The 13,328-nt window shown below is 45.6% G+C and overlaps 2 protein-coding genes across 4 annotated transcripts in view; both read right to left on the bottom strand.

The window, feature by feature from the left end:
* The window catches only part of tead3a (TEA domain family member 3 a), a 30,141-nt gene that overhangs the window by 9,772 nt on the left and 7,041 nt on the right, over positions 1–13,328 (bottom strand). The gene's annotated exons all lie outside the window — the stretch shown is intronic.
* LOC139063273 (paraneoplastic antigen Ma2-like) lies at positions 5,279–13,248 on the bottom strand. The gene has a single exon (XM_070544608.1). It carries the CDS (start codon positions 7,121–7,123, stop codon positions 5,279–5,281), a length of 1,845 nt encoding a protein of 614 aa, XP_070400709.1. The 5' UTR covers positions 7,124–13,248.

The following is a 13,328-nucleotide window of genomic DNA, read 5'->3' as shown; positions in this document are numbered from 1 at the left end:
TCCATCTGGATATGTATTATTGTAGTAAAGCCGATGTGAGGCCGTAATGTTTTCACTCAGCCTGTTGGTGTTCAAGCACTGAACGAGTGATGGATCCTGAAGAAACGTCTCGTAAGTAATAATGTGTGTAACACCCGTCCCACTTCTATTGAGAGGGGCTCTGGGTTCCTGTTGTTACTTTCCTATCGATACTCCCTTTATGGTGCTTATGGTATAAAATATGCAATAAAACCACACTATATAGGACAAAGAAATCACACACAAGCAGGTCAATTAAAAGTTAACTCCACTTTAATGAACAATTAACACGGCAACAAAAAATAAGAAAAATCAATTAAGTTTGTTGAACAATAGTATGGTATCTACTTCAATATAAACAAAGTAATCGAATAATATTATGGGCCCACACGCACTCTCACCAACACACACACACCTCAAATACTACAGTCTTAGCCCACCCCTCGTTGCAGGCCTGGGTCGTGGCTCGGGTGCGTTGGGACCTAAAACAATATGGTCGCTTCACTTGTTACCAAGCAGTAAAAAAAAAACGTGCACACAGTACTCACACCTCCTGGCAGTTTAAGGGGACAGCCGGGGAAAGCTGAGTCAAGGCTACCAGCAGGCTGCGGCAGCAGCACTCAGTCGTCGTCTCCGCGTGCTCCCAGGTGAACACATAACTTCAGCACACCAGCAAAGGGGACCTCTCCGACACGCCAGCAAGATGTCCGTCTCTTCCTCACAGTATCACACAACTCCGCTCACAGTAGGGTACAACAGTTTCCACTCCAGTTAACATCCGTCAACACGAAAATACTTCTGTCGCCCTTCTATGAACTCTGCGTTCACTCCACACTGTTCAGCTCTCGTCTCTCTCTCGCTTCTTGCCGAGTGCATCCGGCTCCCCCCTTACTCCCGCCCCTCTATCTGAGACTACTTCAGGGTTCACTGGAATTGTAGTACATATCAATACCATATCACAAATAATGGCATAAACCTCAAAATACAAAAACTGTGCATTAACTGACACACATCACATACCTTACAGGCATTTGTAAACATTCTTGAACACATTAAACATTTGCAATTAACCATGAATACAAATTAACTATTTAAATAACTGACCTTTTTATATAGCCAGGGCTACACCCTCCCCCTTCTGAATGTCTGAATGTCCCCATCAGACCTATTTTCAGTAGGCCAGTTAAAAACTCACATAACATTTAGGAGTCTGGGTCGCAGCAAATCTGAATTACCATACCTCGGTAACTAATAGTCACAGGTCTGTCAGTGGGCCTTCCAGGTTCATCATAACTGAGACGCAAAACAGGTCTCACCCTCCTTTTCGTTTGGAGGTCATAGGGTGAGTCAGCATCCCCCACAGAAACACTAGGTGCGGGAACATCCCTCTCCTCCATCTCTTCAGCCACCACAGAGTCTTGGTGTTGTTGTAAACATTCCTCTGTCTGATCTACTGCTACTGAGAGGTGTTCCCCCAGTTCCTCCACCTCAGACAATTCATGAACACTGGGAAGATCACTTTCCATCTGTTCAGGAAGGCTCACAACCTCCTTTTGCTTAGTCTCCTCATTTTGAGGTTCAACACGGTCATGAAAGGCTAAAGGAGGTTCATAGTAGACACACTGTTCTTCAGACTCTGAGGACGAATCATCTTCACTCAGATGCAACAAATCTTGTGTCTGACTTTCATTTTCACAACTCACTTGCTGTGCCCTGGTCCTTGGTCTCTCTGGTCGCACTGTCTTTTCTGATGGAGCAGACATCCTGACCATGTAACCAATGGGCAGCAGGTGATCCCTATGCATGGTCCTTACTATACCAGTTCCTCTCTCTGGTTTTACACGATACACCGGGAGATTGGGTAACTTGGCCATCACTATGTAAGGTAGTGAGTTCCACCTGTCTTTTAGCTTGTGCTTTCCTGTGAGGCCCAGATTCCGAACCAGCACGCGATCACCTTCTTCAAGTGTCTGATTCCGAACCCTCGCATCATACAGTCTCTTGTTTCGTTCATGGTTCCTGGAAGCTGCATCAGCGGCTAGCTGGTAAGCTTGTTGAAGTTCTTTTCTCATGTTAACCACATACTGGTGGTGCTTTAAGTCATTTTCTTCATCTGACCCCACACCAAAACACAGGTCAATGGGTAGTCGCGCCTCCCTTCCAAACATGAGGAAGTAGGGCGAGTATCCTGTGGCATCATTTCTAGTGCTGTTGTAAGCATGTACTAGCTGGCTTATATGCTGGCTCCACTTTGGCTTTTTAGCTGGATCCAGGGTGCCCAACATTGCCAGTAAAGTACGATTGAAACGCTCAGGCTGCGGGTCACCCTGAGGATGGTAGGGCGACGTTCTGGACTTACGAATGCCCAGCAGGGTCAATAGCTCCTTAATGAGCTTGCTCTCAAAATCTCTTCCCTGGTCCGAGTGAATGCGAGCAGGCAATCCATAATGCACAAAGAACTTTTCAAAAAGGACTTTGGCAACAGTCAGAGCCTTCTGATCTTTTGTGGGAAAAGCTTGAGCATACCTGGTGTAATGATCAGTGACCACCAGCACATTAGCTATACCTTTAGAGTCAGGCTCAATAGAAAGAAAGTCTATGCAGACCAGGTCTAGAGGGCCATTACTGGTGATGTGCTGTAAAGGGGCAGCTTTCTGTGGGATGGACTTCCTAGCTACACACCTTCCACAGTTCTGTATGTATGTTGCAACTTCAGATGCAACTCTGGGCCAGTAAAACCGGTCTTTAATGAGCTCTGTAGTTCGTTCTGTGCCCAGGTGACCAGCATCATCATGTACTGACTTTAGTATCATTGGCCGATACTTAGCGGGCATGACGATCTGACTTACTTCTCGACCAGAGGGTCTTGTGGTGACTCTGTAGAGAAGGCCACGCTTAACCTTTAACTTGGATCTTTCTCGCATGAGCAACACAACATCTGGGTTCGCATGTGTAGGAGCTGAAACGCTTTGGTTTCTCTCAACTTGAAATTTCACCACACCTACAACGGGATCAGAGTCTTGGGCTTCTGACAGTTCTTTCAGGCTTAGCTGTTCCAGCGGGCTCACTTCTATTTGTGTGAAGTTTGCATATAAAGCTGGAATGGCGTCTGGCGCAACACCCAGCTGGTCAACAAATCTGGTGGTTTGTTCTTGAAACCCATTGGTAGTGATCCGATGACACACAGCTTTTACTCCAGGAGGTGGGATATCCACCCATCCACCTGTGGTGTCCTGCGGACTCCTGGACAGTGAATCGGCATCCACGTTTTCACGGCCGGGCTTATATTGAATGTTGAAATCATAGGTGGAAAGTGCTGCTAGCCACCGATGACCTGTCGCGTTCAACCTGGCAGTGGTCAGGACGTAGGTGAGTGGGTTATTATCAGTTCTCACTGTGAACTTAGCCCCATAAAAGTAGTCATGGAACTTCTCCACTACTGCCCATTTCAGAGCCAAAAACTCCAGTTGGTGAACTGGGTAGTTCCGTTCTGCATGACTCAACTTGCGGCTGGCAAACGCTACCGGGCGGAGCCCTTCTGGGTACTCTTGGTTCAGGACTGCTCCTATCCCATCCAAACTGGCATCAACATGTAGAATGTATGGTCTGGTTGGATCAGCAAATGCCAAAACTGGAGCATGTGTGAGCTTGTAAACAATGCTCTGAAAGGCGTCATCACAAGCTGGGGTCCACCGATCACCAAACGGCTCGGCAACTCGAAAGTAGCTATTTTGCTTTCCTTTAGCGACACCCCTTTTGCTACCCTGGGCAGGAGGATATCCTTTGGTCAGTTCTGTCAAAGGGCGGACTATGGCGGAGTAGTTTTGGATGAACCGCCGATAGTATCCACAAAATCCAAGAAAAGATCTTAGGGATTTCAGATCAATGGGTTTCTTCCAGTGGGTCACCGCACTCACTTTCTCAGGATCAGTGGCAACTCCTGAGGCAGAGACAATGTGTCCCAAGAACTTCACCTGGGGTTGGCAAAATTGACACTTGTCAATGGAGACTTTGAGACCACATTCCTTCAGTCGGTCCAGGACTTTAAGTAGCCGTTCGTCATGCTCCTCCAGTGTCCTGCCAAACACAATAAGGTCATCCAGATACACAAGGACTTGAATCAGATTCATGTCTCCAACTGCTCTCTCCATTAACCTTTGGAAGGTTGCGGGTGCGCCAGTAATGCCTTGAGGCATCCTCTCAAACTGGAAAAACCCAAGAGGACAGATAAAAGCTGTTTTCTCTTTATCAGCCTCAGACATCTCCACTTGGTAATAGCCACTTCTCAGGTCCAGTACAGAAAACCACTTGCTTCCTGTCAGGCAATCCAGTGCATCATCTATGCGGGGCATAGTGTACTGGTCTGGGATGGTTCTGGAATTCAGTAGACGGTAATCAATACACATCCGCACCTTGCCATTCTTCTTCCGGACTATGACAATCGGGGAAGCATACGGACTGCGTGACTCTTTGATTATGCCGGCTGCCAGCAGCTCTTGTAGATGGCGTCGGACATCTTCAATGTCAGCAGGTGCAATTCTGCGAGATCTCTCCCTGAATGGCCGCGGGTCTCTCAGCCTTATGTGATGAGTGACACCTTTGGCTAAGCCAACATCCCACTCCTCCAGGGAAAAGACATCTGCTCTTTTTGCTAACTTTGCTGCTAACCTGGCTCTCCACTGTTCAGGGATAGGAGAATCTCCAAAGTCAAACAATTCAGGATCAATGGACCTTTCTTGGGCAGAGGTCTTTGTTAACTCAGTGACAGTGTCCACCAAGTACACCTGAGCTAGCACTGTACCGGTGGGGACAATAGTTTCTCTTTGGGTCTCATTTCTTAGCAGAATTGTGAAACTGTTAGTATCCATCTCAGAAGAAGGTAGTACCACAGATGGAACCAGCACGCCAGCTGGGAGGTTTGTGGATTCACCTACCTCTACCATTAGAATACTTTTGTCTAATGGCTGCTGTTGTTCCACTTTGCACACTGCATACTGCACTGCACGAGGAGGGATAGTGATAGGCCCGGGACCCTGCCACTTCACATGACCCACCACGCCTGTTTGTTTGGTGATAAGTGATGAGGGCTGTTCTGAGGAGAGCGTATTTATCCTCAGTGAGCGGACCTCATCTTTTCCTCCTACCTCTTCACAATCTCTCAGCAGAGAATGCAGTTTCTGGGAGTTAGTGCCAATGATGACAGGAACAGGGTCTGGGCTCTTTGGGTCTGGACACACCAAAGCCAAGACTGTGACTGTTTCTACAGCTTCCTTTGAGTTGGAGGGAAACCCACCTCAACTGCAACATACCCCTTGTATGGGTAGTTGGAATCACTCAGTCCCCATATGGCGAGATCTTTTAAAGGAAGAATGGGCACATTGGGGATGAAACGGGAATACCAGCCCTCAAATATAATGGTGACTCGAGAGCCGCTGTCAAGGAGAGCTCTACATGGTTGTCCCTCTATGGTCACCTCGGTCATCATGGATGGACCATCCAATCCATCTGGGAGTCCACACTGTGAGGATGTGTGCACGGAACTTTTCCTGATGGAACCGACCTGTGTGGGCTCGGAAGCGCCACCTGTAGCCCCTTTTTCCTCTCTGCTCCTACGGAGGGCTCCGAGTAGCCTCTGGATTACTTTGGCAGTGTTTTCAGGCGCCATGCAGCGGGTGGCAATATGGCCGTTCTCCCCACACCGGTAACAAAAGTAGCTTTCTGAATCATTGGCAGCATATGGTCTGTTTACTTTGCTTCGTTTGGCTCTCCCCTCTGTCTTTGTTGAGTCCATTTGGGTTGAACCCTGTGCCACTGCCATAACAGTCAGCTGGTGTTGTAACTGTTCAACTTGTTGCTTTAACTGCTGGACTTCATTCTCCGCCCCAGCCTGAGCAACTTTCTTGGTTTGTTTCGACATTAGCTCGTCATCTGAGCGCTTGCTTGTTAACTCTTTAATCTCACAGCGTAACTCTTTGATCTCGGCCTTGAGCTCTTGAACCTCGGTTAATTTGCCTTTGGTCTCTTTGCCAACATTCACTTGTCTAACTGTGGTGTTTGACTCATACCTCACCCTTGCATGGTCTTCTTCTTCTCGAATCTCACTGAGCAGCCTCAGGAAAGTAGGTGGTTCCTCTTTCCTCTCTCTGAGTCTTAGCTGCAGTAACATCATCTCTGACTCAGTTGCACCCCGTATAAGCTGGTCAATACGGGCACGGTCGACTCGATGGCTAGGCAGACCCCCTCGCTGTACTACTTTGGTCAAAGAGTGTTCCAATCTTCTCAGAAAGTCTGACAGCTTTTCACCTCGCAGTTGACCCAGGCTCCTGAAGGCGACGTACAAGTCTTCGCCAGTCTCCAGGGATCCAAATGCACTTTCTAGAGCCTCTACATAGCTCTCCGGGCTGGCATCAGGATTATCTCGCCGTACAGCTTGGATGATTTCCAACGCTGGTCCCTTTAGGCTCTCAATTACTCTCCTTCGCTTCTCTCGCTCAGAGCAGTCGCACTCTTCAATCATCAGGCGAGCCTGCTCAACCCAGCTATCAAGGCTCTCTTCACCTGCTGGCGTCGGAGAGTGGCCAGAAAATGTCCGCAGACGTCGAGATGCAGTATTCTCACTGGTAGGTCGCATAGTTTTCGCTAACAAGTCTCCGACTGCCCGAATGATGGCTTCAGGGGAGTTTTCCTGTGGGGTTGTAATAGACAACAATGCAGTAACATCATCAATGGTTTTACCTTCTTCTACCATTAGTTTCTTAAGCTTGGCTGAGAAGTCATCAGCTGACCTCACAGATTCAGTGAGGAGAAAAATTTTCCAGACAGGACCTCCGTTCAATGGCTGCACATGTGGTGGTATGCGGTCTGGCTGTATATCCTGGCGGCATTCACACAGCACAAGGTTATCACCTGTCTGGGTGTCTGTTAGTCTATCTCTTACTTTTACTCTCCCAAAAGCTTTTACTGACTGAGCGGTCTCTTCAATGTCTGATAAGTCAAAGTCAGTAGGAACATCATGCAGTACAAAAGCCCTGTTTGGGTCTATACCTGCTTTACTGCACCAGCTACTAAGCTCAGGTGCAAATTGAGACTCTTTTTGAGCAGTCATCCTACAAATCTTAATACTGGTGTGCTAAGCTGTGCAAATCTGTAGACAAAATATCCCTCTAAAGAACAAACTAGAAAAGTTAAGCACGGAAGTATCCCAGCGGTGCCTCCAATTTGTGTAACACCCGTCCCACTTCTATTGAGAGGGGCTCTGGGTTCCTGTTGTTACTTTCCTATCGATACTCCCTTTATGATGCTTATGGTATAAAATATGCAATAAAACCACACTATATAGGACAAAGAAATCACACACAAGCAGGTCAATTAAAAGTTAACTCCACTTTAGTGAACAATTAACACGGCAACAAAAAATAAGAAAAATCAATTAAGTTTGTTGAACAATAGTATGGTATCTACTTCAATATAAACAAAGTAATCGAATAATATTATGGGCCCACACGCACTCTCACCAACACACACACACCTCAAATACTACAGTCTTAGCCCACCCCTCGTTGCAGGCCTGGGTCGTGGCTCGGGTGCGTTGGGACCTAAAACAATATGGTCGCTTCACTTGTTACCAAGCAGTAAAAAAAAACGTGCACACAGTACTCACACCTCCTGGCAGTTTAAGGGGACAGCCGGGGAAAGCTGAGTCAAGGCTACCAGCAGGCTGCGGCAGCAGCACTCAGTCGTCGTCTCCGCGTGCTCCCAGGTGAACACATAACTTCAGCACACCAGCAAAGGGGACCTCTCCGACACGCCAGCAAGATGTCCGTCTCTTCCTCACAGTATCACACAACTCCGCTCACAGTAGGGTACAACAGTTTCCACTCCAGTTAACATCCGTCAACACGAAAATACTTCTGTCGCCCTTCTATGAACTCTGCGTTCACTCCACACTGTTCAGCTCTCGTCTCTCTCTCGCTTCTTGCCGAGTGCACCCGGCTCCCCCCTTACTCCCGCCCCTCTATCTGAGACTACTTCAGGGTTCACTGGAATTGTAGTACATATCAATACCATATCACAAATAATGGCATAAACCTCAAAATACAAAAACTGTGCATTAACTGACACACATCACATACCTTACAGGCATTTGTAAACATTCTTGAACACATTAAACATTTGCAATTAACCATGAATACAAATTAACTATTTAAATAACTGACCTTTTTATATAGCCAGGGCTACATGAGTAAAGGAACATGGGGAAGCCCATGAAGCAGCTAGGCAAATGTCTTCCATTGACACACCACTGTGGAGCACCACAGAAGAGGAAATACCTCTGGCTGAGTGAGCCCTGAGTGTCTCAGGAGGACCCCGCCCTGATGATGTGTAAGCGAGTGAAACAGCGTCACATAGCCAGTGTGAAAGATGCTGGGTCGACAGCACTTGCCCAAAGGAAGAGTCTCTGTAGTGTACAAAGAGGCTCTGTGAGCGACGAATCCCTGAAGTGTGAGACACATATCGTGCGAGCGTGCACACCGGGCAGAGAAGGTGGGAAGCCGCCCCCTCATCAAAATTATGGGGAGGAGGAAAAAGTCCAGCCAATGAAAGTGACCTGGATTTGAAGGAAGTATAAATGTTTTTGGGCACAAAGGCTGGGTCGGGGCATAAAATAGCAGACCCGCCATCTTCCCTGATTCTGAGGCAGGCAGGAGCCACTGAGGGCGGTTAGGTCGCTCACTCTCTTGACTGATGCCAGTGCCAGAAGCACAGCAGTTTTGAGTGACAGGAACTTGAGTGAGACCTGGTCCAAGGGCTCAAAAGGGGCTTCAGATAAGCCGTGCAGAACCACCGTTAGGTCCCACTGGGGAAATAGCGGGCGGGACACAGGTCTGTTCCTTCTGACACCTTTTAGAAAACGTTTTGTGAGGGGATGATTGAAAACAGATCAATCTCCAAAACCTTGGTGACAGGATGAGATAGCTGCAGCATATGTTTTAATAGTGCTAAATGCGAGGCCCCTGTCCAACAGTATCTGCAGAAATGATAGGACATCCGTCAGCTGGTAGGAGAGTGCTTGAACATTCTGCTCTGTGCACCATTTTTGCAAAGCTGCCCATTTAGCAGCATAAATGCAATGGTAGAGGGCACGTGCGCACTCTGAATCGTGTTGACCACATCACGCGGCAGCCTAGAAGCCTCTAAGCGTGACCGCTCAGCGGCCAGACCCACAGCCATTGGCCTATTTCTGGAGGATGTTTGATTATTCCTCCCGCCTGGAGGAGGGCGTCCTTCCTCCATGGGAGCCTCCACGGGGAGCCGGACACCAGCGCTTGTAGGTCTGGAAACCATGACACGGACAAGCGTCTGGGAGTGACCAGAATCACAGAGAACTGTTCCGACCAAACTCGGTACAGGAGTCGGGGAATCAGTGGGACTGGCGGAAACGCATACAGGAGCGTCTGAGGCCAGGGCTGGTATGAGAAGGCGTCCGCTCCGTGCGGGGGTCCGTCCCGTGGTCTCAGGGAAAATCACAGGCTACACTGTGCGTTTCCGTGAGCCACGAACAGATCCACAGATGGCTCCCCGAACCTGATCCAGATATGTGATATCATTGCGGGATGCAGACGCCAGTCGGAGTCGCGGGGTCCTCCTCTTGACAGGATGTCTGCTGCCACGTTCAGGACGCCTGGAATGTAGATGGCTTTGATGGACAGCAGGTGGACATGTGCTCAACACAGTAAATCTGTGGCTACGCGCAATAGTGGGAGGGATCGAACTCTTCTAAGAGAACCGGTTCTTATGGCTCAGCTCACTAAATTGAACCGGCTCCTTTGACTCTCAAATGGCTCCTCCATTATTGTTTCCTAAATGAATTAATCAGCAGAAATCATATAAAACTGTGTGTAATCTGAATTACTATCTAAAAATATCAAATGTTTTATTATTTAAATAACTTATTTTATTCAACTTGAAGCAGAGTGCTACAAAAACACATTTTAGATGACAAAAAAAAAACTCTGCATGTAAACCCTTTGAACCATTAGAGCCTCTTGGATATATTTGCCATTTGCATATTCCACATTCTGCTTTAAAATTGTCACTGTAGTTAAAATGTGTCAGTGGTGCCTGTCCTGTTTTTACTCATTGCCTCATCTTTCTGTAGCCGTTTGGTTATCTTTTCTCCTCTTTTACAGATTTTTCTCCCAATATTTTCAGGTCTCATCAGTTAATGTAATAGTCTCCCAGGTATTTTGTGCATGCCACCCCTATCCCCACTTTCACAGCAACAGAGGTGCACTGCTCTGCACCACCTCCTCCTCTCTGTCCCCTGGTCTTACGACAATCAGATGCCAGCTGCACATGTGTGCGTGGCGTGCATGTGCGCACATACGCACATTTTGGCATTTTTTAACAGCTCCAGGGCCTGTGGGTACAGTCTGCCACTCTGCGTCACTAACATTTGACTCCTCTAAGAGGGAGCTGGCTCCTATCGGTCACATCAACGAGCTCTGAGATCTGTTTCGTTCATGACTGACACGAAGAAATTGGATAAGTCAAATAAAACCGGTTCTGCTCATTAGAGGACAAAAAACACCAAATGATTTGTAATAATACAACAAACATATAAAAGTAAATAAATAAATAAACAATAAATAGCTGTATTTTGTATGTATGCACAATATATCGGCATCAGTATTAGTTTCAGCTGACATCAGTCATATTTTTACATATCGGTATCGGTCTAATAAGAAAAACTGGGCAGATATTAACAACTGATATTTACTCAATCGTGTTTCCGTTTGTGCATCTCTTTCAGAGGGTGAGGGGGTGATGATGTGTAATTTTTTAGTCATGTGCCAGTGATGGTAATCATCTCAGAAGCATAAATGTGTGTGGTGTGTGTGTATACTGCAAATTGCACTTAATAGAAATAAAGCCAAACAATCAAAAATGCAGGTTGCATAATTTATACAAAATTAGCTAAGTGTCAGCGTGTAAATTCACATCGGTATTGAAAAATTCATATCAGTATTGGAAAATATCGGTTATTGGCCATAAAAGTGATAGTAATATCGGCCAAAAAAATTGTATAAGTGCACCTTTAGTATTTTTTTTAATAAAGACTTTATTTTGCAGTGAGTGAGAGACATGTCCTTTGAGATGGGAGAAAAATGTGAAACTTTTAGGTAATATGAGCAGGGGTGTATTATTCCTGGTCAGTTCAGCTTTTACATGTGATTGTGTGCACCAGTGGGAATACTGCTGTTTACCAAACTAGAAATGTGGGAGGTCAACCCAGTTAGTTAGCACTTCCACAAAAGGAGATAATACTGCAACGCTGAAACAAAGTTTCTCTTTCTGTCATTAACGTGATCGGTTTCCCCTCACTGCACACCCTGAAACAAACGCTAATGCATGACTAGAGCTGGGCGATATGACGAGTTTAGACCGTTTTACGATCTACACATCTGACGGTCTGTCATTTTTGAGAGACCTTTTTATCACGATTCACAGCTCTGCTGTTGAATTTCCACCTCTGAATGAAAAGGGAACTTACCCCAGGCGAATGACACGCCTTTGTTTGACCCTTAAACAATCAGAGTGAGTCATAGTAATATATTAGTGCCCCACTTGTTTTTACCTGTGTGTGAACAAACATGGCTTCGGCCGCGGCTGTGAGCGACAACGAGGTTTTCGTTCCGAAGAGGAACGCCTCGTCCATTATATGGAACTGGTTTGGTTTTTCACCAGATGACAAAGAGCAGCGAAACGTCATTTGCAAAGTTTGCAAGGAGAGCGTCAAGGTGTCTGGCAACACCACAAACTTGTTTAATCACTTGAAAAGAAATCATCCCAAACAATACAATGAGAGCCAGCTGGCAGCTAAAGCTAAAAAGCCTGTGGCTGCGCTAGTGCTTCTTCCAGGCAGCAAACGCTAACAGAAACACTCACAAAACTCACTCCTTACGACAGAGACAGCAGACGATGGAACAGCGTGACAGATGCAGTGACGTACCACTTGGTTAAAGATTTGTGTCCCGTGCGAACAGTAGGAGTGGGATTTAAGAAAATGATAAAAACATTGGATCCGCGCTACGAGTTTTCCAGCCGCCAGTATTTTTCGAACACCGCCATTCCACGCATGTACGCTGAATGCAAAGTGAGAGTTGCAGAAAATATTCAGAATTCGCAGTTTTTTGCTACCACAAGCGATCTCTGGTCCAGCCGCACATCAGAGCCGTATTTGAGCTTAACTATCCACTACATGAGCAACTGGGAGCTACATAGTATTTTGAACAAGTTAATGTTTGCACAATACGTTTGCAATTGACATGTTCGCACTTAAAATATGTTTACGATTTTAATTGATGTTAAGTTACTTGAAAAATGAGAAAAACTGATTTTTGTAATTGTTTCTCTCAGGGCTTTTATCATCTCTGCTGTGTTTAAAATATAAGTGTGTTAGCACTGTGTTGATTATCCCTCATATGAATAAATGTTTGTTTATTCAATGTTTCTCTTCTTTAATACGCAATTGAGGTTATGCTATTCATGGATAAAAAATCGTGATAAAATCGAAATCGCGATAAAATATTGGAAAAATCGTAATATTCTATTTTTGCCATATCGCCCAGCCCTATGCATGACACAGGCTGCATGAGAAGAAAGAGCACAGCTATTTGAAAAAGCCCTAAAACGAACACAAGTACACACAATACAACTCTGGTTAATCCAATACACAAATGTAAACAGATCTTTAACCAATCAGAGCATAAACAAAGCAATCAAGAAGCTTATTTACATGTTAACCCTGACTTGACCTGAAAGGTCAGCTTTGATCCTCTTACTGCTGTCTGCCCTCTGACCCCAGAGCTAAATAGTCCTCTCCCAGAATACCTGCAGGCAGATATCTAGTTCAAACTTAGAGACCTGTGAAAGAAGCACCAATAACCAACAAACATTCAAAGTTCAGTCACCTGATCTATGATTGTGGTGGGTCTTTGGAGAATCAAGGAACCAGTGTCAAAAATTATTAACTCTTAAAAGAAATTTAAGTTTTTGACCATGTGGCTGGTTAATAACTTAGTTATTTGTTTATTTATCAGTTTATACCCATACTTAACAATTAATCTACTCATTCATTTTCAATTTCACAACATGTAATACAAAGATGTACAGAGGAGGATTAGGGCCACTGAAAAGGAAATATATAAAAGAAAGAGAATTCTGACTTTAATCCCAAAATTCTAAATTTAATAATTCTAAGAAATCAGAATTCTCATTCTTTTATTTATATATATATATATATATAT

Source organism: Nothobranchius furzeri, chromosome 15 (genome assembly GCF_043380555.1).
Source record: "Nothobranchius furzeri strain GRZ-AD chromosome 15, NfurGRZ-RIMD1, whole genome shotgun sequence".
Lineage (NCBI taxonomy): Eukaryota > Metazoa > Chordata > Actinopteri > Cyprinodontiformes > Nothobranchiidae > Nothobranchius > Nothobranchius furzeri.
This window is presented reverse-complemented; position numbering and strand designations above follow the sequence as displayed.